Raw genomic sequence first — 24009 nt, forward strand, 5'->3', positions numbered from 1 at the left:
CATATTTAAAGGTTTATAAACCTTTAATCAAACTGGAGTCATAGTGTATAATTATTTTGGTGAGATTTTTCCATTTAGCACTATATAATCAACATAAACTGCTCTCCTTATAAACATTTTTCTCTCCTCTAGGTCTAAGAGTACAAACATGAAGAAAGGGATATGATTCTAAACTCCCACTTAGGTAGATATCCTGAGATGGAAAGTCAGTTTTCATAATGAATTGGGATCAATCCACTGGTAACTCAGAGGTTAAGTTACCAGATGCGGCTTGAGTAGAAAAAAAAAATCATATTACTTTCCTCATCTCTAAAAACTGACCTTTAATAAATGATGACTGTTTTAGAAAAATATAAATGGAAGAACACAAGGGGGTTGTTTACATTTTTCTACAGAATACTCAAAGTCCTCAGGGAACTATTTCTCTACTGTCCCTTCATCTGTGGAGTTCATTACAACTGTAATAAGTTTAAGTATTTCTTGGAGTGTCTTAAATTCTAGTATATTATAAAACAGTTCGTACACATTTTATATGACATCATTATTGTCTAAATCTCAGGATGCTCACTCGGATTTGTAATTAAAGATGACTTATTTACATGTAAGATTTGTGCTGGAGTGCTGTACAGGCATTTGCAACTAAAACAGAGACAGACATCATTCTGGTGTAAGATAAGATACATGAGCATAACTTTCATTTTTAAATAAAAATGTCATTTTGTCCAATTGTGTAATATGGCATAGAAATATAAAGCAAACTGCAAGTGGCATTTGGGTCCTTAATCTGGTTCTATAAAACATTAATCATTTACCAAAGAGAAAAAACAAACAAACAACCTACAGCCAGAGAAATCAGACACTGATGAAGGCTTCTGTTAATCTTGAACTTGTGACCTAAAGGTGAAAGGCCAAATTGTTTCATGCTTCAACTGTCTGGTCCATCCACACTGGATACAAATGACTTGTCTCAGATATGAATCTGATAAAAGTATGTGGCAAATTCAAATAACTCACCTTTCTTATTAAATTCATATCTCTCATTGGCAATAATGAGACTGTATCTGAGCATTATACACACAGCAGAATCCAAGCTTGGGAAATTAAGCTCCCCCACTAAGGGAATAAACCACATTCAGAATTTCTTAGAAACAATGAACTTAATAACCTTCTATAAACCCATTTCAACGTCAAATGTCCTATAATTTCAAAGTAGTGCATTTTTGTATTTACTTTAGAATACACAGGGTTAGATGCCTACCACATTAAAACTTGGTGGCAAGTACCCTTGACATGGGAGGAAACAAGAAAATTACAGCAACAATTACAGAAGTATATCCTCTTGTGGCTCATGTTAACATTGCCAAATCCCTGTATAAATCAGAATCAACTATTCATAGAATGTACCTGTCAGCAATATGCTACGTGACATATGGCTCTACTTAATCAAATATACAATTCCATTTTTAAAAAAACTCAGAATATTCCTTCAAGGCACTGTGTTAGCCAGTCAGTCATTCACACTCTGATGTGGTTTAAAACATTTAAATATTTATGCACCGTATTTTATTTATATGTATAGCTATGACTAAGAGAATATTTTTACCCTGGAAGAAAACTGATATTTCTGAAGGCCATTTTGCAGTAGTTGCTACACATGAGTCCTCTAATAATGGCCCTGATACCAAGACAAAAATATCCTGGGTTTAAATGCTCTATCAATGACTCCTTTATATTTTCTAGGTTTGTTTTTTATTAAATGCATTGTTCAAAATATGACAAAAAACAGAAATTGGAGCCATGGAGGTTTTTTTCACATCACTATTCGAACCAGCTGCAAAGATTTAGATCACACTAGCTCTTATTTTACGCATGTCCTCTGCAACAAGAAAACCATGGAATGCCCTTAAAAAAGAATTTTAAAATGCAAAACAGATGTGTTATCTTCTTTCCCTTTGCTATTGTAGTGCCATGTTAGGTAATTAATTCCTTAGTCTTATATAGGTCTTCATGCATATAAAGAACAGAGTTTATTCCCACAAAAATTCTTAAGTTAGCGAACTCAAAGCCCCCCTCTCCCGCCCCCCTCTCTACATGAGGTCAGTGCAGGATGAAGGGCCATCTCTCCTGGGGAGTCAGCTCTGCACAAATGCAGGTAGCATATACAAAATGTGGGGGAAGTGTCTCAGCTTAGATAGCAACACAAACTTTATGGAAAAACAATATTATACTGACAATCGGCAAGGAAGTAGAAATGATTTGTTCTTATATTGCCGAGCACATTATTATACAAACATTCTGTGAAATTATTTTCATGCTAGTGGCACAGGCAGGTTCCTCATTTTAAATATGCTGTTCAGCAGAGACTTATGCTTCATCCCCTGTTTGGATATGGCTACTTTCTGGCAAGAGGTAAAAGTACAAAATATTACCGATCAAGAGTCTTTAACTGATTGAAAAATGGCAGGATAGTAGGGGAAAAGACTAAGACTCTTTGGGCTTACGTATTTCTTCTCACTGCTTTTTCTCTTTGAAATGCTCGCTATCAGAAAGGTTCACACAGGTTCTTCATTTCTGCAACGGATGCTTAGACAATTTGATACATAACTAAGTTGAAGCTTTGGCAAAGGAAAGCCGTAATACTTGGAAAAAATTTCTGGGAATATGTTACTTTCCACACAGATGTGGTACATTAGTCACAAAAATGTGGGCATGATCTCCTATGCATGTGTAGAGAACCCATACTCTCCAAAGCTTTGAAAAATAACATGCATCACTTTGCCAAAACAGAGAAAACCCCAAATATTATGGTGCCCATCAAATTCTTCATTCTCTCCCATTTTTGTTTGTGCTTAACTTACTATTAGAAGTGGTAACACAGAGTGCCTAGTAAAAGATCACACGCAGACACACTGTAAACCGTTGTAGGATGTGCATACCTGTTGCCAAGCTTGTACTGCAGTGTTGAGAGAATGAACTACATGTTGCCCAAAGTTTACAAATATAGAGTCCACGATGACGGTGCAGTCAAGCAGCTTCTCTGCTGCATCATGGGCAACAGCAATCTGCCCGAAGATGCTGAAGGGTTTCACCACGCTTTGCATTGTGACATTTCTGCACTCCAGAAGTTTACAGTCGGCTTGAGCTGAGAACCGGATCTCCTGACAGACAGAACTATTGTTCCATTGTCGAAGATACAGGTGTGGCTCTTTGAAGGCAATAATCATGTATTCAAGTTCAGAGGGCACATTTTTATCAGAAATAAATGGCTGTAGGTATTGCGGTGGAGCTGTTGAGAAAACAAACAAGAAAAACAGCAATTGAGATGAGCCAATATTTTACGGAAACAAAGAGATGACATTTAAATTATGCACTCTTTGGTGATTGAATTCTTTATTTGCTGTATAATAAATGCAAAGATTCTCTTGAAGGCATTGTAATATATGAACTACTATGAACCTTCAATATTTGCAAACAAAACTGTCTTGTTCAATCAGCATGTCTCAAACATATTGTCCAAGGTTTACATTCACTATCACAGACAAAAATTTTATCACAGAAGACAACAAATAAAATGAGGAGGAGGTAACTATCTAAGGAAGAGTTTCATGAAATGCTCTGTATCAACCAAATCTCAAAAACAAAAACACGACTCAAAGAGAGTTAGAAAAAGCAGGTTAAATTCCTTTTTTTTTTTTTTTTTTTTTTTGCTGAAAAGGCAAGATGCTTAACAGCAGCTGTGTTTCGTTTGAATCTGATTTTTTGAATCTGATTTGTTTTCCTTTTCCATTACACGTAGGTTGAAAACCTGAATCAAAATGTTCTAACTAGGAAAGGTCTGGTATAGACTTTTAGGCATGATTATTCATGTAACATTAGCAAATTTATAAAAGGCCACTTACAGTGTGTGGGAAAATTTAATCTTCCACCTTACCAACTTGTAAAATTGACAGTCCTTTCAATTACTGGAGAATTTGCCCATGTTTTGTATAATGTATTCATGCTTTTGCAATCAGGTAATAACCAATACTTCTGGAATCTACCCATCATTAATGTAATGGCTCAGGACATAGAATAGGAACAGATGTATTTCTTTCAAAAAGATTCTAACTGGAGTAACAGTAAAACCTGCAATTTTTGGTAACTTCCTTGAAAATTCTCATTAGGAAGCACGCAAAATCATGTCAGTTCAATGCTACTGGCAATCTATACAACAGGGCCATATGATGGTTTAACATCATATGAAATAAGTAACGGGTACACCTGTTACATGAAGTCAACGTCAGACTAATCTTGGCAGTGTCATGAGGGGAAATGAATGCCCCTTCTAAAAATTGCCACATGGGTGGCAGTCAGTAGTGAGGGAGGTTTGGGTAGTGGAAGGGATTAGCAATCACAGTACTCTGAAACATCGCTAATCCTGTAATTTACAGAATGAAAATCCATCCACGACTTTTTTACTTCCTGAAAAGAAAATAAGTTCTCTGGGTAAAAATTGATGAATTGTGTCTTGAGAACACTCAAGAAAAACAGTATTAAGTGGATGTTATTCTGATGCTAAAGTAAAGAGTACCTGTGCCTAGTTGGTCAAGGTGATGACAAAGATGGAACTCCAGGTGGGCAAACTGGAAGGAAATGCAAAGAGATGGGACAAACCATGGGGTAAAACAGGAGTCGACTCTGGTACAGGCAGCTAGGGCTGTTGGAGTTACAAGTTGGTCACAAGTGCTTTGAGAACCAGATTCACTTGCAGAGCTGTGGGAAGTAAGTAATAAAAGAAGATCAATAACCTAGATTTCCCAGTACCATATATGTAAAATGTCTTTCTATAAGGGTTTCTAAAGCTAGCACTCGTAATCCTATAGTTAATATGTTATCATCAAATGTTCCGTATTTACTCACATTACCTACTTGTGCTTAAAAATTAATTTCATGCTGATTATTGTCTATAAGTTATTATTTGAAAAATTTCAAAGGATTCCTCAAACTCCAGGTCATGTTGACCTACCTCCAACCCAATTTTCTTCCATCCACATTGCACATAATTTATGGACAACTTGGTCTTCATTAGTTTAAGACCAACACAATTTGGAGCATGACTCTGCTGTTCAAAAACCCACTACTGTCGGTGTCACCATAAATGTTTCACTTTGTTTTACTTCTTCAGATTGTCCATATTCATATTGCTATGGGTTAGTCAATATGCTTTATTGAACACCCACCAATTACTAGGAGCTATAAAATTATGACCATGTCCAGAAGAACAAGGGCCCATGGACAATTATACTGCATGGGTCCTCTCTTCACTTTCCCATCCTCCTAACACCATTTTAAACAAGTAAAATCAGATTAAAAGGAACAGTGAATGCATCTGTAGGAGGGAAGAGTTTGTACATGCTGACTTCTGGTGTATGTGTGAAACATGCCGCCTAGCTGCCTTGCCTCAGGGCTAGCAGAGGCATGAGAACTGAGGATTGGGATGGGGCAAGGTACATTCTGGTAACTGTGGATCACTGAATGGATGCCGCCCCATTCTCTCTCATCCTCTTCCACCCTCTTCTTTCCAAACCAGACATTTGTTCTACAGCTATCATAGCCTGGCTTCCAAGTCCATGAGGAACCTCAAGGAGAAACACTGTGATTTACAGTATCCTAGGGAGAACTAGGAGAGGAAAACTAAGGAAATAAATCCTTGGTTTTCAAAGAACTCACCGTCTAACTGGTGATATAAAATATGTAGACATTTAGAAACATTATCAAATAGAACAACCACCCAGGAACAGGAAAGTCAGAGTGCTGCCAGAGTAGAAACATGAGAGGAACTCAGAATGGCGTGAGGTGCATCATGTGAGATTCTCAGGGTGTGAATCTTCAGCTAAGTGTTGAAAGAGGTTGTGAAAATGAAAGCTAGGAGCATTCCAACACATTTACTGGGTATTTAACTTTAAGAGGTTTATAGTTACGTAGTGGTATTTACTGCAATGTAAGTAAATCTCCAGTGTCTACAAAGAAAACACAAACTCTGAGGCAGTTTGTTATTGATTAAATGCTATGTCCAAGAAATGCATCTAAGTATATTCTGAAACTTCTATAAATGGGCATACTAATCCAAACTGCCTTCTAGGAATTTATTTGTGGTGTTACAAATAACAGATTTCATTCGCTAGGTAAAATTAAAACTTGTATTTAATCAGAAGGAGCAAAGTGTATTAGCTGTACATGTGTTTTACACATTTGAACTACTTTCAGAAGTTGTTAGAAATAAGGTATAATGTTAGTCAAAATATTATTAAAAATCCAGGCAAGAGTTCTATGAGATCAGTTTTAAAATAGTGAGTACACAATTTGAGGTGTTTATCTGAAACGCTCTTCTTGCCAACTACAATTTTTGATACTCTTGAGATTTTCCAAGATTTATTTTCCTATCTTGAGAGTAGCAGATACTATATATAACATATTGAAAAAGGCTGCTAAAACATGAGTATGTGCTACAATTATTAACAAATTGATTAATTTTTTACTTTTTTCTAAATTGATATACACATACATTTTTAAAGAGATAATTTTTTAGGCTTGTATAGCAACTCCTAACATACTCAAGTAGTTAGTAATATTCCTTTATAGAGGGGTATCACTTTTTAAACAAGGAATATTTTAGTAAGTCTGTGTCCTGATTGATCCATACGCATTGCTTGGACCAAGGCATAGTCCTTAAAGATTCACCCCTGGATGCCATTCTGGGGTAAACCCCTAGAGCAGTGCAGGTACTCAACAATGATCTGACTCAACTGATGAAGGCTTGAGCTTTTCTCTGGATCCCTCTGTAGTAAGAAGAGTTTTATAATATAGCAAAATACAGCAGAGAGATTAAGCAGAGAACAACTGGGTGAGAGAACTTATGAACATGCTTGCACTTCTATCATTGATATTACAACCTTGGACAAGTTATATCACCACCTGGCTAAATCTCAGTTTTTTTTCATTTGTAAAATGGGTACAGTAATTGAATGACTGAGTATCAAAGGAGATCCTGTATACAAAATGTTCAGTATAATATCTAACACTCCTTAACAGAAAAAAAAATTCTATTTCTAGTTGGCAAACAGGGTACCATACTGGTTACTCAGTTTAACGTTAACTGTTGATGATTACTTTTAGCTCCCAAAAGGGGTCTTACAATATCACACTGACATTCATCTCAATGTGGCATGGTCTCCCAACAGTAGTTCACCTAACCTCTCTCCTGCCTCCTGCAAAATACTGCTCTGTCTATCCTGGGAGAGAGCTACATGGTTAAGAAAGGACAAGGGAGGGTGTGTGTCTCTGCATCAAGTTCTCCCTACCCCTTAGAATCATCATTTTAAAAATGTTTTAATTATAACCCAAGGTAAAAAATACACTTTTATTATACTCTAGTATACATATAAAATGGGCAGAGGGGGACAGGTAGGTTTATTAAAAATAAAAAATATATATAACATAAATATACTATTATATATTATAGAATATATATTATGAATATATTATAAATATACTATTATATGTAACATATTGACTATTTTAACCAAGTATACAGTTTAGTGGAATTAAGTACATTTGCATTATTGTGCAATACCATTCTACTCTGTCTCTATAAATTTGCTACTCTTGGTATCTCGCATATGTGAAATTATTCAATATTTGTCCTTTTCACACCAATATTTTTTGTTTTATTAAAAAAATTTAGGCTGCAACCTATTAAATTGATTTCATGAGCCACTAAATGGGTTGTAATCCATGGCTTACAAAACAGGCTTAAACAGGCCCTCAGGTAAAGGACTCCTTTGTATCTGACATTAAAAAGAGAAAGAGAATCTTCCACAGTTCAGAGAATAAGCACCATGACATAGAGATTTCTGTGTCATGTTAACATCATCAGCCTAGGAACTTTAGGTGAACACTGAATACTATGGGGAATGTGTTAAGGGGAAAAGGATTACCTAGCAAAAGACCAACTCCCTGTTGTTATATAAAGTTCAATCACCAACTCAAAGGAAATAGTAAAAGGCTTCAAAAAGACACCTGGGGAAAAATACAAGCATCCCTTCTCCTCCCCCCCCCCCCCCCCCCCCCAAGGAGAGAAGGCTAAACATACGTTCTGCCTTACAAAGAATGTTTGGTTTACACCTAAATGGTTTATGAAAGTCAAAAGATGTTTTAAAATGGTACTCAACAAATTTAGGTATATCTAAAAGTGCATATCCAAGTAGCCAAATGGAAAGGAACAGAATCTGGAGGCCATGGTCATCTTCTGCCAGAGAAAGTTCAACTGGTGGAGAGGAAAGAAACAATCCAGAGACCTGATCATCACGATGCTCTTTCTCTAATTTCTTCACTGTCTATGCAACAATCAAAGCTTTGGAAAATGAAGAGCCTCTCCTCTTCAAAAAACAAACAAACAAACAAACAAACAAACAGCTGGTGATCATTGTCTCAAAGATTACCAAATATGAGGAGACTGTGGCCTCTTTTATGAGAAAAGTGAGAGTAGGAGAAAATATTTTGTTTTGGCACAACCAAAGATGAAAGTACTCCAAAAATCTCACCCGAGTTTCAATTTTTCATTGCATGGAGAGAGAGCCACACACTCTTAAGCCACTTTTTTTCCTAAGCTGCCTTCTTCCATTAGCCAGCATTTTGGGGGTGGGGATAAAAAGTCCTGATAAGCAATATGCTTTCACATGTTCTAATGTTGTCAGAAAATGACCATGCAATATGTACAACAAACCACCAAAGACTTGGCACAGGTGAAGAGAGTTTAGCATTATCATCAAACAACTGGTAATAAAGTTAACTGGACATGTATATCAAGATTTGCACAGTGATTACTGTGCTACATGATAATTACCTGTAATTTGTGTGACTTGACATAGTCACATACTTCTGGAATTAGTTATTGGAGTGAAGGTAAGAGGGGGAAACAAATTAGACAGCTGTTCTGGTCCATCAGAAGACATCTAATTGATTCCAAACCCAGGGAACATAGCAGAGTGGTCCAAAGCCTGAGAACTGGGCCCACCATTCTGCTTCCCTTTTTTTCCTTCGAGGGCCAGTCACTTGGGTAGGAAACTGTAAATTCCAAATACAGTGTGTAGTTACTGGCTACTTTGTTTGTTCTCTAGATCCACTTTCTACACCATTCCTCATCCTCTTCTCTGCCACTGGACTCTATCAACAAGCTGCTTTGTCCTCTGGCTTGTTGTTTGGTTCAGCCGGCAGGAGGTGCCCATAGGAGATTAGGAGAGAGGAGAGTGGGCTGAGGCAGGTATTTCCCTTTATCCTTCAGGCCTAAGAATGGGATGGTTCCCCAGGATTCCTAGCCCCAGGATGCTGTACCATCGCTTAATCCTGCCCACAGTTTTGATGTTCCTCTACTTCAAATGCTACCTTTGGAAAAGCACAATCATTACCAATCATTCATTTTCATATGATCAAGCAAACCACTGGTTAAAAAGGTGGTGGGATATAATTATTACAAATCTACAGGCAATGAATTAAAGAGAATCTACCTGTATGGGATAAACAGACAAAGGCTTAAGAGACTGGCTCTTTTGTCTCCAGTCCTTTGTAATGAAGGCTACCTGACACCCTTTGGACTGGTTAGCTCCTATTCATTTCTTAAGGCCTCAACTCAGAAATCAGTTTCTCAAGGCCAAATACCTAGTTGATGACGAATCCAGGACTTAAATCCAGGTCTTCTAACTTGGAATTCTCTATTAAATAGTGCTTCCATTTGCATACATACAGGGAAGCTCATTACCATTGAGCTGCCCTGCACTGTTGTAACTTTATGCCAATTGTAGACAAGATTCGCTTTGCTTTTCTTTTTTTTCTTTCTTTTTAAACATTAAGCTTCATGGGACTTATTTTTATAAACTTTCTTCCTGGAATGTACAATAATCTGATGAATATCCTTCTCAAACCACTGAGAATATTAAGATAATCTCTAATCATAAAAGCATCAGGTTTTTGTCCAGTTCTAAATTTCTCATGACAGAATATGCTGGAGCTAACTGTAACAGTTTTCTTTCTACATGAAATGTTAACATATTATTATAGCACTAATGTTTTTTTTTTGTAGAAATTGGATAAAATATATTTACTGTTCCTTTTGAAAAGTGTCTTAGTAGGGTCTGATTATCTGGACTTTTAAACCAACTCTTTAAATTTAATTTCATTAATATCAAATTCTATCTGAAAAATGGTTAATGTCAAACAAAGCAAGATCAGTTGTGAAATATTAGGTAACTTGAAAAATCCCAGGTGAGGACAAAAGATCTGTGATTACACTGTCAAAAGCTTGGTGAAAAATTGCCTGAATTTGATTGTCTGCATAAATTTCCATTCCCTAAAGGTTCCACATTTCTGTAGTGTTAAGCCTACCACAAAAGTAATTTTTATGAATGTTTCAGATTCAGGAGAATTAACCTTGTCTGAAGTGCTTCTTTCAATGCTGAAAATGCATTCTTTCATGACTAGAATCAAGAAATGATTTCTACTTTGATACTACTAATGAAACTCAGATTAAAAAAAACATAATTTCATTACTTATAGCTTTATTTTCTGAGATTTACTGGTTTCTGATTAGGTAAACTATAGCTTAGAATAGGCAATCTTCTTATCCATTTGCTAACTCTTCACAGGATGGGTGTTATTTTCATTGCTACATTATGCATATAGGTAAAATTAAGATCCCACTCCTTTAACATCTTTTTACTAGTTGTAATTACTAGGTAATAGAAAAGTAACTATTCTTAAAAAGCCCAAATGACCTAGAAATAGATAATATAAAGTATAAAACATTATTACTAAGCACACAAAGTAATCGAAGCAAGGCTACTATTACAATGTTAATATTTTAACTATTAAAATTAACATGTTAACTATTAAAATGTTAACAGAGGTTACCAGTGTGATACGATTACAATTATGTGTGGTGGAATTTTCTTTATTTCCAAAATGCTCTTCAATGAACATGTATCATTATTTAATAAAAAAAAAGAGAAAGCATTCAGAACTATTTATATAAATTAGGAATCAGAATACAATATGATGTGCTATAATTATCACCTTGTAAAGGCATACATTAATGGGCAAAAATAAAGGTAACAAAAAAGAGAAAACAGTTGCTTTGCAGGGTGTAATGAATGATGGGTATTTTTTCTCTGTGTTAGTGTCAGAATGTTGTTGGGGGAGGGGGGAAAGGAGGGATTATATAAAAGGAGTAAGATAATGTTAAAACCAACTCATCAGGAGAACTGGAAGGTAGGACACTGAAAATGATGGACAGCAAGATGGGCCAAGGCCCACAGTGCACATACTATCACATGACCCAAGAAAATTGTTCCACTGATTGTGATTTAGTATCTTTTTCTCATCTTTTATGGGAGCATGAACAGAAAGGCTTAATTAACAGGGATATGTAAACTGGAAGAAGTGCTGAAGCTTAGGTTACTGAGGGAGACAATTCAATTTATCTAATCTTTCTCCTAATGCCCCAGGGTTATCATTACACACATGGTTTACTGTGTCATTAAGAGTCTGCTGAAGGATTAGTGGCTGTTTCCTTTATATTTTTTGGTTCAGGATGACTAGACTTTTTTTTTTTTTTTTTTTTTTTGGTAGTTTGTTTTCTGCACCTTTTGTTTTGTTTTTATATTTAAGGAACAGGTTCTTAGTGAGGGCTCACAAGGCCATATTTTGAATACAACTTAGGATTGTTAGTACACAGACTCTGAGATATCAGTTTCTATCTTAATTCCTAGTTCTCATCTGTAGTTCACACAGTGGCTTGACAGCCAAGATACTGCCCAGCGAGGGGTCATTAGAGAAGTTGACTTGATGATTGTTTCCTAGCAGAGTGGCACTATTTCATCTTTCACTGAGTTACCTTTGGTCATCAGCACCATTTTGACTGCTGTTCAAGACAATTCTCCAAAGATCCGAGGATACCAATTTCTTCTGGTCATTCATAAGATTGATATCCGGCAACTGCAGTTCACAAACTTTGCTTTCAGACAGACTGAATTCTTGAAATGCAACAAAAACCTTCTGGAGTTCATCCCAGTATTCCAAACTACAAGGAATCTATATTAAAAGAGAGAAGATTTTAGAAGTTGCAAATAGAAACTATGATACAGCTCTGTATTTATTGAAATGAAAAGTAAACCATAAAAGTTAGAACAATGAGACTTTTATAAAGGGATAAGGTTGTAAAAAGACAGTAGTTTAGAGTTTCTTTTCATAGTTATATTCACCTTGTATATCTACTTTTTTTTAAAGTATATTTATTTTGAGCGAGTGAGCACATGAGTGGAGGAGAACAGAGAGGGGGGAGAGAATCCCAAGTAGATTCCATGCTCAGCACAGAGCCCAACAGAGGGCTTGATCTCACATACCGTGAGATCATGACCTGACCTGAAATCAAAAGTCAGATGCTTAACCAAATGAGCCACCCAGGCGCCACACGTACTTTATTTTAAAAGACCCATTCAAGAATAATATGTGAAAACAGCCAAGAAAGATTTTAAATAAAAGAGAAATGATGAGGAACAAATTCTACCAGATGTTAAGTATATTATAAAGCTACAGTAATTAAAAGATAAGGTTTGATAGTAGCCTACAGATTAGAAGAAACAGCACAAAAAACAGTATAAGATAAGTACAGATAAATTTTAGTATGTAAGGAAGATACCATTTCAAACAAGGAGGGGAAAGACAAGAAATTAGATTGCAAGAACTGTCTAGCTATTTTTGTAAAACCAAACTGGGTCCCTGCATCATTCCTACATGAAAGTAGATTCCAAAAGGATCAAAATGTTAAAGGCCAAACTGAAAGCATAGGAGAAAAAAAATCAGTTAATATCTTTATCATAATAGAACAGCTTTCTTTTTATAGGTATGGCATGAAACCTATGGAAGAAAATCCCTCCACGAAACAACAGTGGATAAAATCAAATTAAAAAAAAAAAGCAAATTAGGATAAGATAGGTGATACTCAATGACAGATCTAGTAATAATTGTTGCGAGAGCAGAGAATGCTTACAAATCAATGAAAAAATGATAAATAACTATATAGAAAAATAAGAAAGGGAAGATGTTGGAAAAGGCAATTAGCCATGGGCCCTGACCTTCCTTGTATGTTGCTGCTGGGTATGTAGAGGATACAAGGCTCTGAAAGCTGTTAACTGGGGCTAGTTCTCAGGTTGTGTTCACAGAGAGTGACTCTGAGGGATGAGGTAAAGTCTCTCTTTAGGACAAAGAGCAGACTTGCTCTAAAAGTGGTGGATTCGACAAGCTCCACGTCCCTGTCCCTCGGCTCTCCCACATACCTACTGCATGCAAACCATCCCCCTGAGGGCCCTGTGCATTGCCCTTGTGGGACCTGGGGCAAAATACAAATGTGATGCTCAAATTGCTTGCTGTATCCCGAGCAATAATGTTTGTTTCTAATCTATGAGTCTCAGGTCTTCTGCCAGCAGCCATGAAACACTAATAGGCTAACTTATTAGCCTGCATACAGTAAAATTCTAGACTCTAACAGTAATTAGTACACAGAAAAAGAAAAACAATTGGCTACTAAATATGAAAAGATAGCCAACTTCAGGGGCACCTGGGTGGCTCAGTCGGTTAAGCATCCAATTCCTGATTTAGACTCATATCATGATCTCATGGTTGTGGGATCAAGCCCCACATTGGGCTCTGCACTGGGCATGTTTCCTGCCTTGGGTTCTTTCTTTCTTTCTCTTTCTCTCTCCCTCCCTCCCTCCTTCTGCCTCTCCCCTTCTTGTGCTCAACCAAAAAATAAAAAAATAAAAAGAGATAGCTGGTGGCTCAAACAGTTAAGCATCCGACTTTGGCTCAGGTCATGGTCTCGCAGTTCGTGAGTTCAAGCCCCACGTTGGGCTCTGTGCTGACAGCTTAGAGCCTGGAGCCTGCTTCGGATTCTGTGTCTCTTTCTCTTTCTGCCCCTTCCCCACTCTTGTTGTCTCTGTCTCTTTCAAAATAAATAAATAAACTTAAAAAAAAGACAGATGGTCAACTTCCCTAATACTTACATTCAAATTCAAATTAATAATGTAATATTTTTAGTTTATTACTCTGGCAGTTTTAAAAAACCGACAGTTCCAATTTCTGTACAGATGTGGGAATAAGCATTTTCACCCACTATTTTTGACAGGTAATTTAGCAAGATCTATTAAATCCTTGGAAGTATATGTCTAAGAATTTGTTTACAGGGATTCCAATACAAGTGTGTATTTATTTCAGCACTTGGGTGTATTAGTAAGAAATTGGAAACAACTCAAATATCCATCAATAGGGGATTAAATATACTGTGCAGAGCTACAGAATGGATTACTATACAACAATTACAATGAATAAGGAATATTTATATCTACTAACACAAAAGACATTCAAGATATATTACTAAATTTAAAAAAAGCTTTAAAATGGAACATGTAGGTTAATCCCATTTGTCTAAAAAAAAAAAAAAAGGACTGGGCTCAGATGTGTCTCCCCTTTTAGAAGCATTTCCTCTTCTAAGGCAGCTGATTGCTGTCTCTTTTGTGCCACTTCTATGTCTAATATACTCCTCTATCATAAAACTAATTACACTTTGCAATTCTCTATTTACACATTTGTCTCCTTTAGCTGACTCTGAGATCCTTGAGGTAAAAATGACACATTATTTAAAAAACTATTCCTAGCATCTAAACACCCTTTTTGGGACATAAGAGGATCTTAACAAAAGCTTCTCAAATGAAGAGATATTTCTTTAACCTTTCATTTCTAAATAAGTGATTCTTAATTTTTCAATGGGAGTTATTTACCTCCACCCATAACAAAGTTTCTTTTCTTTAAAGAGAGACTTGAACATTTGTGTATGGAGAGATGCTAAATGGGAAAAAGGGGAACAAAATGGATATGCAAAAGAGGCTAACAGTGTAACGAAATAGAGGTGTATGTTCTGGTTAATGCTGAAGTAACACATTCACACTAATCCAGTTTTCCCCACCATTTCTTGAAATTGTCTCCCTTCTTGCTTTCCATGACATATTTTTTCTAACTTTCCCCTCTCTGGGTCTTTTGTTTCAATATTCTCTCTCAGCCTGAAATACCCATACACTCCCTCGTTTCTCATTGTCTCATGTTTAAATCCTTCCCATCTATCAGGGTCCAAATGAAATACCACTTTTCTTTGAGCCTTTTCACCTCCCCAGATGGAAAAATGCTCTCCTTTTTCTGGACTCCAATAGTATTTTTAAAAAGGGAATCTGTATCACTCTTATCACTGTATACCTCACATTATCGTTATTTCTATACATGACATCTTCCCTGGTAGGCACATTCCTTGAGGGAATAATTTCCATTTGGCTAAGCTCTAGATGTTCACAGCACTTGGCAAAGTGTACACAGTGAATGTTCAAAAAGAAAAAAAAGCTGCTGAATGAATGAATGAATAATTCATGAATGAATGAATGTGTATACATACACTAGGTGATTCAGCCCACCTCTGGCACATTAAAAATTCTCCACAAAGAAGTATAGAAGATGAAAGCATGGACTTTGGAGTCAGACCTAATGGGATTCACTTCCTAGCTCTATTACCTATGAGTTCTTGGGCAAATTGATTTCTCCAACATTAGTTTCCTTATTTCTAAAAAAGAGATAATAACAGAACTATCTCATGAACTGTGAGATTTAAAGGAGACAAAGCATCTCATATAATACCACATAGTAAAAGCTCAAAAAATGTTAGCTATGAATTATTTATCCTTCTTATGCTCAAAGAACACTTCTAAAGCTTGAGTATTGTTGCCAGAATCAGCTAGGTTGTGATTAAGGGTCCTACATGCTAGATTTCTTAACAATGGGTTGGGCTCGTGAGAAGAAAATAATAAACCTTGAACCTGGATATAAAGGAATACTGTAATCATAGTTCAATGCAGTCATCTGCTATATATCTATTAAAATGTGGCCCTCCATGTTGGCTGTGACTTGAGAGATAAAGGAATATCTCATTGCTTATCTCCTCTCTGGACTGCCACTGACTGCCAATGAGTTAGTCCTTTGGTTTAGGGCAATCATAACCAGAGGTGGATAAAATGTATAAAGCAGGAGTAAGATGTATGAATCTCAGTGGAAGAGGGCAAATGAGTTTAGAAAAGCATATTTAATATACTCACTGTTTTTTATAATGCAAATAACAGAATGTAAAGTCCAAACTTATCTTTTTGGTAGAGAGGTTACACAGAAAATAGAGTGAAAAGACTTGTTTCTGGTATTGTCTCCAGAAGTTCTCCATTAAAATTAATATATAATAGCTTATGAAAATTGGCTGTCAAACTGGAAAGCAGAGTGGGGCTTTAAGGAAAAAAATCTAGTAAGTTTTGATGTGCAAGGCAAGGGTTGGAATAGGTCCATAATACAAGGCAACCCAAGCTGGGAACCATTGCGGGAAGCCATGAGACAGTTTAAGGGCAATGAAAGTGGACTGTACCAACACGGGCACTTAGGGGAGGAGGAGCTGTGAAGAGTTCAAAAAGAGAGATTTGGAGGAAAGCCAAAGAAAAACTTTATTTAGTTTACAACTTTGTGTGAGGCTGGCTCCGTGGTTACATACTTAAATTTGAACATTACAGACAACTCTGAAAATTCAGAAAACAATAGAAAACTACTAGAGAAATAACCCCCCAAATATGTCAGCTATGTGGCTGTCACAGTTTTCCTCTGTACAACCCTATTTTCCTTGGTACATAAAGGGGTATTAGTAAATTCACTCCAAATAAAATTCTGTTGAAATAATTGTAAACTGTATGTCTGGAATTACATTTGCAAAAGCACATTTAATCCTTTACCTCATTATAAGACAGTATTTGTCTTCAAAACTTCCAAAGCAAAGCTAATAATGATTACAATTAATATTTTATTTTTATTTATGTTTTAAAGTTTATTTATTTATTTTGAGAGAGAAAGAGAGAGAGAGAGAGAGAATATCCTAAGCAGGCTCCAAGCACTGTCAGTGCAGAGCCTGATATGGTGCTTGAACTCATGAACCGTGAGATTATGACCTGAGCCAAAATAGTAAACTTAACCAACTGAGCCACCCAGGCACCCCACAATTAGTATTTTAAAGGTAATTTTAGTCAATTGTCCATTCGAATATATATGAAGCCACAAATTTATAAACCATATAGATATAATCTTTATATTTTCTTAATTCTCCATCATAAAACATCTTTTTGGTATGACACTCCCATAGGATAAAATCCTGGCCCTGACACCTAAGTCACTGCTCTACAACTTGGGCAATATATTTAACGACTCTGGGCCTGAGTTCCCTCATTTGTGAAACGTAGGTAAGAAAAACACATTGTTTTTAGGACATGTTAAGGATTTTTGACTTCACCTTCATATCAATGGGATACCTTTGAGGAGTTTTAAGCAAAGAAGTAATGCAGTCAAATTTATATTTTAAAAGCTTCTGGATACTGTGTACAGAATGGATTAAAAGAGGGACAAGCCTGGATGTGAAAGGGCCAGGCAGGAGGCTAGTGGAGCGGTCTACCCTTAGTATGGTTGGTGGCAGCAGAGTGATGGGTGGGAGATTCTGGGGACATAAAAATCTGTTGACTGATTAGATATGAGGAGAGGGAGGTGTCAAGAATGACTCCCAGGTTTCTGGCCTGTGCAGCTGTGTGGATGCTGATGTCATTTACTGAGATGGGTGGCTGATCTGTCCCACTGGTGAGTAGGTTGTAGTATATGTGTGGTAGGGGAAGGGAGGTTATGAGTTCATTTTTAGACAAGCAGAGTTAGAGGTACCAATGAATTATTCAAGTGGAAATCTGAAATAAGGAGTTGGCTATTCTGAAGAGTGGAAGAGAGAGTTAATGTGTTGATACACAGCTATTGGTTTGTCCAGCCTTAGCCTTTTGTTAGGAGAGTGTAATGGAAAGACAGAGAGCAACAAAGTTCAGGGTATTTATTTGCAAAAGGGTGTTTTACATGATGAGTTAGGCATATAAACTGGTCAAGGGCCTCCTGGGTGGCTCAGCTGGTTGAGTGTCTGACTCCTGGTTTCAGCTCAGATGATGACCTCATGGTTCACGAGTTCGATTCCCCCATTGTCAGCTGCGCTGTCAGCACAGAGCGTGCTTGGGATTCTCTCTCTCCTTCTGTCTCTCTGCCCCTCCCCCACTCTTTCTCTCAAAATAAATAAACATTTGAAAAAATAAAATAAAATAAACTAGTTAAAAGTAGATGAGGAAACAGAGCAGATTGATGGACAGGGAGAAAGCAGGGATAGGTTTATATTTGGTAGGTTTATATACAGTTTAATGAATGACTAAGTAGGACTTGAGTGAACAGGCTGGAGAGGCAGACTGTAGGTGAGATGAGATGCCGGAATGAATGCTTTAGGAGGCAGAACAGTTTGGGATGATGACAAGGTCTGGGGCTTGTATGTGACAGTGAGTAGTTAGATGTTGTGGAGAAGATCACTAGAGTGAGGAGATCAAGTTGAGGTGTTGGCTGGGTCACTTGCATGGATGTTGATGGCAGGGAAGGGCAGGGGCAGGAATGGGCTAAACGGGTAATGGGTATTAAGGAGGGACCTTGTGATGAGCACTGGGTGTTTTATGTAAGTGATGAATCACTAAATTCTACTCATGAAACTAATACTGCGTTATATGTGAACTAACTAGAATTTAAATAAAAATTTGAAAAAAAAAAAAAAAAAGGAAGCCATGGGCCAAACACTCTGAGAATTAGGGTGAGCAAAAAGGTAGTAGATAACAACAAAGAGGGGTGGGGATGACCAATAATTAGATGGAGTGAGTCTCAAAGGAGCAGGGAGATTTTACAGAAGGGTAGAAGAGTAAAGGCAAGTGGCATTGGTGAGCAAGAACATCTCATCTTCTGACTCTGAGGTGACAAGAGATGTGAGGGGATGAACAGTCTCTACTTCGGAGGGTTACAGTGGTATACAGAGTCCCAGGGGACAGTAAGATTTCATCCAAGGTAAAGGGGAGGGGAAATACCCAAAGAAAGGCTGAGGTTTAGGGGAGTTCACTAATCACAGAGCAAGTGTTTCAGAGGGCTCAGTGGAAGGGTTTCGGATGTAGAAGAGAGGAGGCTGGTAAGAGGAGGAAAAAGGGATGCGAATCTGTATCTGTATAAGAGGAGATAAATCTCCTACTCTGGGTAGTGACTAGGAAGGAGGGAAGAGAGGCATGTGTTGGAAGTGAGTCCTGATTTAGGAGGGTCAGGGACAATGGTTGTGGTTCTAAATGTTAGCCTACTGCTCCTTCCTGAGGTCTGGCTTGTATTCTATGTGTTTTCTGAGAAGGATTCTTAAGGAATTCTAGCTATTGCTCTGGTGCATTAATGGCACAAAGTCTAATACGTGGTATATGCTTAACAAGGTTTTTAAAATGAAGATAGGTGCTGAAAAGGTAACACTTTTACCTTCTTAAACAGTCTTCTATTCTACAAAGGTCTTGTTTTATATACTGAGCCCTTCCATTTTATTTTGCAATCACACCTACTTTCAACAAGCTCTACATTAGCTCTCTCATCTTCCTTTGCCTTTCAGTTAGGAACTGACATTGCCCAGCTAATCTCTAGGTTAGTAGTAACACAATTAAATTAAAAATTGAATGCACTCAGATTGTGCTTCATATGGTAGCAATTAATTATTCTCAAGGAGTAACCCTGGGCTCTGTTTTGTATGATCTATTTAAAATAACTTTATTATGTGCTTTTCGGTTTGAAAGAGATGATGTGAATGATCTTTAGTTACATATCTATAACTGAGGATTTATTATTAATGCCTGCACTGAATAACTTGAAGGAAAGAGGACTATTCCAAGGAAGCTTGGTTGCCAAAAAATAGTTTAGAAAGCTTGAATATCTAATACTGAGTCATGGGAAGTGGGAACAAGTAAATTGGTTTCACTGGAAAACATTCCACATGTAACACATGGTACATTTCAAATGACTGTCAAGATTATATATATATATATATATTTTATAACATTTTGTTTTCCTATCCATTATTTGACAGAATCTAAAAAATTAGCCAGCCATACATAATAAACTGTACTCTAAGCATATGTGGTCTTTGCATATGAATACATTTTAGGTTGTATATCTGCCAGTTGGTAAGAGCACATGTATTTTTGCATTGAAAATGTTATTCCACAATTTGTTTCCATTTGATGGCTAATTTGGGAAGATTTGCATGTGTGCTGGCTATTTAAAAATATTTCTGGTACAAAGAATATTTTGGCACTTAATTTGTTTTTATTACTTAATAGCACTGCCAAGACTATTAGCGAGGTTGCAAATGCCCATCTGTCCTCACAGATAAATAGCTTTGATTTCTTTGTGCAGGGGCTGCTTGCTGAAGCTGGGCCAATGCCCCTCTGCCCACTCAGTCACACTGAGCAACCTAGGAAAAGGATACAGAGAAAGCGTCTTCCTTGTATTTGTGGTAGAGAGAAAGATCTAACCAGTGATGTAGTCTGTCTGCTTCAATCGTCCTTTACTTTGTATTAGACGAAAGAGAGGCAGAGTAGCTGTGTCGGGTTAGGGAGTACAAAGCTGAAACTTCCACTCAGGACTAAGTTATCAAAGCCTGGTCACAGCAGAGGATACCATCTTTATTACTCCTCCCACCACATTTCCAGACTTCCAGGACACCAAGCGAACAGGTGATTATAGTAGGGGAAGAGCAGGTGCTTTTCCACCATCACCTATGTTTCTGTAGTAATAACACTGATGGCAGCTGTGGCAGAAGAAACTACCTTGTGAATAGACCTTTGCAATTTACAAAGATTTTTCTTTTTTTAAAAAAAATGTTTATTTATTTTGAGAGAGAGAGAGAGAGAGCGAGCATAAGAGGGGCAGACAGTGGGCCTGACACAGGGCTCAATCTTGCCAACATGAGCAGAAATCAAGAGTCAGATGCTTAACCGAATGAGTCACCAAGGCACCCTGAGATTTTTCTTATAGATTACCTTAGTGAGGAAAAAATTAATCCCATTTTACAGATAGGTTAACTGTGGCTCAGGGAAGTTCAGTATCGTGTTCAAGAACATACATTTAATAAGACAGACCTATTGATTATAAATCTTATGTTCTTCAACTAATTATCTTTATATTAAAGAAGAAAAACCGACCTCATAATGTGTCATTTACAATTTCCAGTTCCCATTCCTTTAAAGTGGATCCTCAGGAAGAAATATGAATATGGAATCCATTTTGTCATTTTTAGTTACTTAATTTGGCAAATGTTTTCTCTTCAGTAGGCTTTTTCTTTCTGGCCTGCATAGTTGCTGATGAGAAATCAGCTGTTAATCTGATTGAGTATCCTTTATATACATGATGAGTCAACAGGTTGTCTTTTGACAGTTTGATTGGGTTTGACATGGAAATCTTCGAGTTTATTCTACCTAGAGTTCATTGAACTCTTGGATGTGTACACTAATGTTTTCTGTTTTTTTGTTTTTTTTTAAATCAAATCTGGCAAGTGTTCAGCCATTAATTATTTCTTCAAATATTCTTTCTCTTTCCTCTCCTTTTAGGACTATCATCATGCATATCTTGATATACTTGATGGTATTCCACAAGTCTCTGAGGCTCTGTTCATTTGTCTTAATTATTTTTTTCTTTCTGCTCTTCAGACTCAATAATCTCAATCAACCTATCTTTAAGTTTACTAGTTCTTTCTTCCCTACTCAAATATGCTGTTGAGCCTCTCTAGTAAACTTTTCATTTCAGTTACTATACTTTTTCACTCTGGGATTTCTATTTAATTTTTTTTCTTTATAATTTCTATCTATTGATATATTTGGTGTAAAGTCATTCTCATATTTCCCTTTAGTTCCTTAGACATAGCTTGCTTTAGAATCTTAGAACATATTAAAATAGGTGGCTAAAGTCTTTGTCTAGCAAGATCAATATCTGGGCTTCTGAGGGACAGCTTCCATTGATTCCTTTTTCCTATATATGGGCCATACTTTGTTTCTTTGCGTATCACATACTTTTTTGTTGAAAATTGGATTTTATTTATTTTTTAAAATTAGAAAAAAAAATTTTATTTCAGAGAGAGAGAGAGAGCAAGCACGAGTAGGGGAGGAGCAGAGAGAGAGGGAGACACAGAATCCAAAGCAGGTTCCAGGCTCTGAGCTGTCAACACAGAGTCCGATGCAGGGCTCAAACCCATGAACCGTGAGGCTGTGACCTGAGCTGAAGTTGGATGCTTAACCAACTGAGCCACCCCGGCGCCCCTGAAAATTGGACATTTTAAATGATACAAAATTTTATTATGTTAATGGATATTAACTATATTACTATTATATTACTAATAAATAGTGACAACTATGGACATCAGATTCTCTCCCCTGCCCAAGGTTTCTTGTCATTGTTATTTCCTGCAGTTGTTGTTTGTGTTTGGTAACATTTACATATCAATTCTAAAAAGTACATATTCTTTGTTCTGCGGCCACTGAAGTCTCCACTTGGTGAGCTTAGTGGTCAGTTAATGATGAGAGATTTTCTTAAAGATCTTGAACCAATAAGCCCCCAAGTCTTTGCTGAAGGGCTCTATATGCCTGTTGAGACATGCCTTCAACTCTGCCTTAGCTTTCCTTTCCTGCTTGTGCAGAGCCTTGAGGTTAGCCAGAGGTGACAGATTGGGCTTTCTCCCGTTAATCTTGTATGTGTGCAGAGGTCAGTGAGAGTACAGAGCCCTAGGCATGTGTATGTTGTCTTGGTTTCCCAGGAATCTGTTAGAGCTTTTCAAAGTCTCTGTAAACATCTCATTCTGCAATTTTTCCTTTTAAATTTTTTGGTTAGCTGAAAACTATATCTGTTATCTACTGACTTAAGCAGCCTTAAAAGTAATCAATTTCCTCAAATTCTTTCTGACATACACCCCTGGGGTGGGGTGTAGTGGAGGCTTTTCACACTGGAATGTTTTTACTTGATAACTTTTGAAAGAGTAATTGTTGTGAAACTCTTATTTTGTTAATATACAGTTGTTTTACCTCATTAACCAATTAAAAGTATACACTGCATTTATAACAGTATCAAAGTGGTATTAACACCAAATATATTCCCCACAGGGAATGGACTGGAAAGATTAGAGATAGATAGGTTACAGAGTTTTTAATTGATGACCAGAAGAGAGTTGGTAATAGTTAGAATATAAAAAGTAAGATCTGAGCATGAAATAGTGGATTGAAGGGTGACTAGAAGAGACAGTGTATATGTAGAAATTGGGAAATATGGACAATATAATCATTAAAATCCAATAAGCTAAAAAAGACAACAACCCAGCATTGCCTTTATACAATACATTAGAGGTTTCTATTTATAATTATGATTGGACTTCACTGTCCTTCTAAATGTGAAGAACATTTCTCACAGTTATTTATAACAACAAAACATTACAGAGAACAAATGCAACTGAGTAGAGATACTTTTCAATAGTTAATAATTAAAAAATGTATTTTGACAATATTTGCTGAGTGTTTTATTTCTACTTCAAAGTATAAATCTACCATTTAATGATGACATATAATATGAATATGTTTGCAATCTCAAATGTTTTTAGTTTATAATATTTCTTTTTATATGTATCTGCTTCTTAGTTGATTTTGAAGAAGGAAAAGTAAAGCTTCTATACATCTTCAACTAATAGAAGTCATACCGAAAAAAAAAAAAAAGAACTTAAAATATTGGAACCAGTTGAGAAACCACAAGTATTCAAATGCAGGAAATCATGATTTTATAACATTTGAATGTGATCTACTCTTGGGAAACAAAGTTAACCAAACCCTATTTCTGTACAGGAAATATTCCAGCATACAGTTGTAATACATTGTGGTGAAGGGGTACAGCTGCAGATTTTTCACCTGTAATGCCCCACTGGTATTGTGGCTTACTGCATTGCATCAAGACTGC

General features: G+C 36.6%; 1 protein-coding gene across 2 annotated transcripts in view; it reads right to left on the reverse strand.

The window, feature by feature from the left end:
- VPS13B (vacuolar protein sorting 13 homolog B) overlaps positions 1-24009 on the reverse strand; it is an 820834-nt gene that overhangs the window by 88342 nt on the left and 708483 nt on the right. For both annotated transcript variants that reach the window (XM_030304021.2, XM_032591891.1), the window contains 3 exons: positions 11927-12123; positions 4571-4752; positions 2937-3286 (listed from right to left, as the gene is read on the reverse strand). In XM_030304021.2, the coding sequence (XP_030159881.1) occupies positions 2937-3286; positions 4571-4752; positions 11927-12123 (729 nt within the window). The remainder of the gene's footprint in view (positions 1-2936; positions 3287-4570; positions 4753-11926; positions 12124-24009) is intronic.

This window comes from Lynx canadensis, chromosome F2, assembly GCF_007474595.2.
Source record: "Lynx canadensis isolate LIC74 chromosome F2, mLynCan4.pri.v2, whole genome shotgun sequence".
NCBI classification, from domain to species: domain Eukaryota; kingdom Metazoa; phylum Chordata; class Mammalia; order Carnivora; family Felidae; genus Lynx; species Lynx canadensis.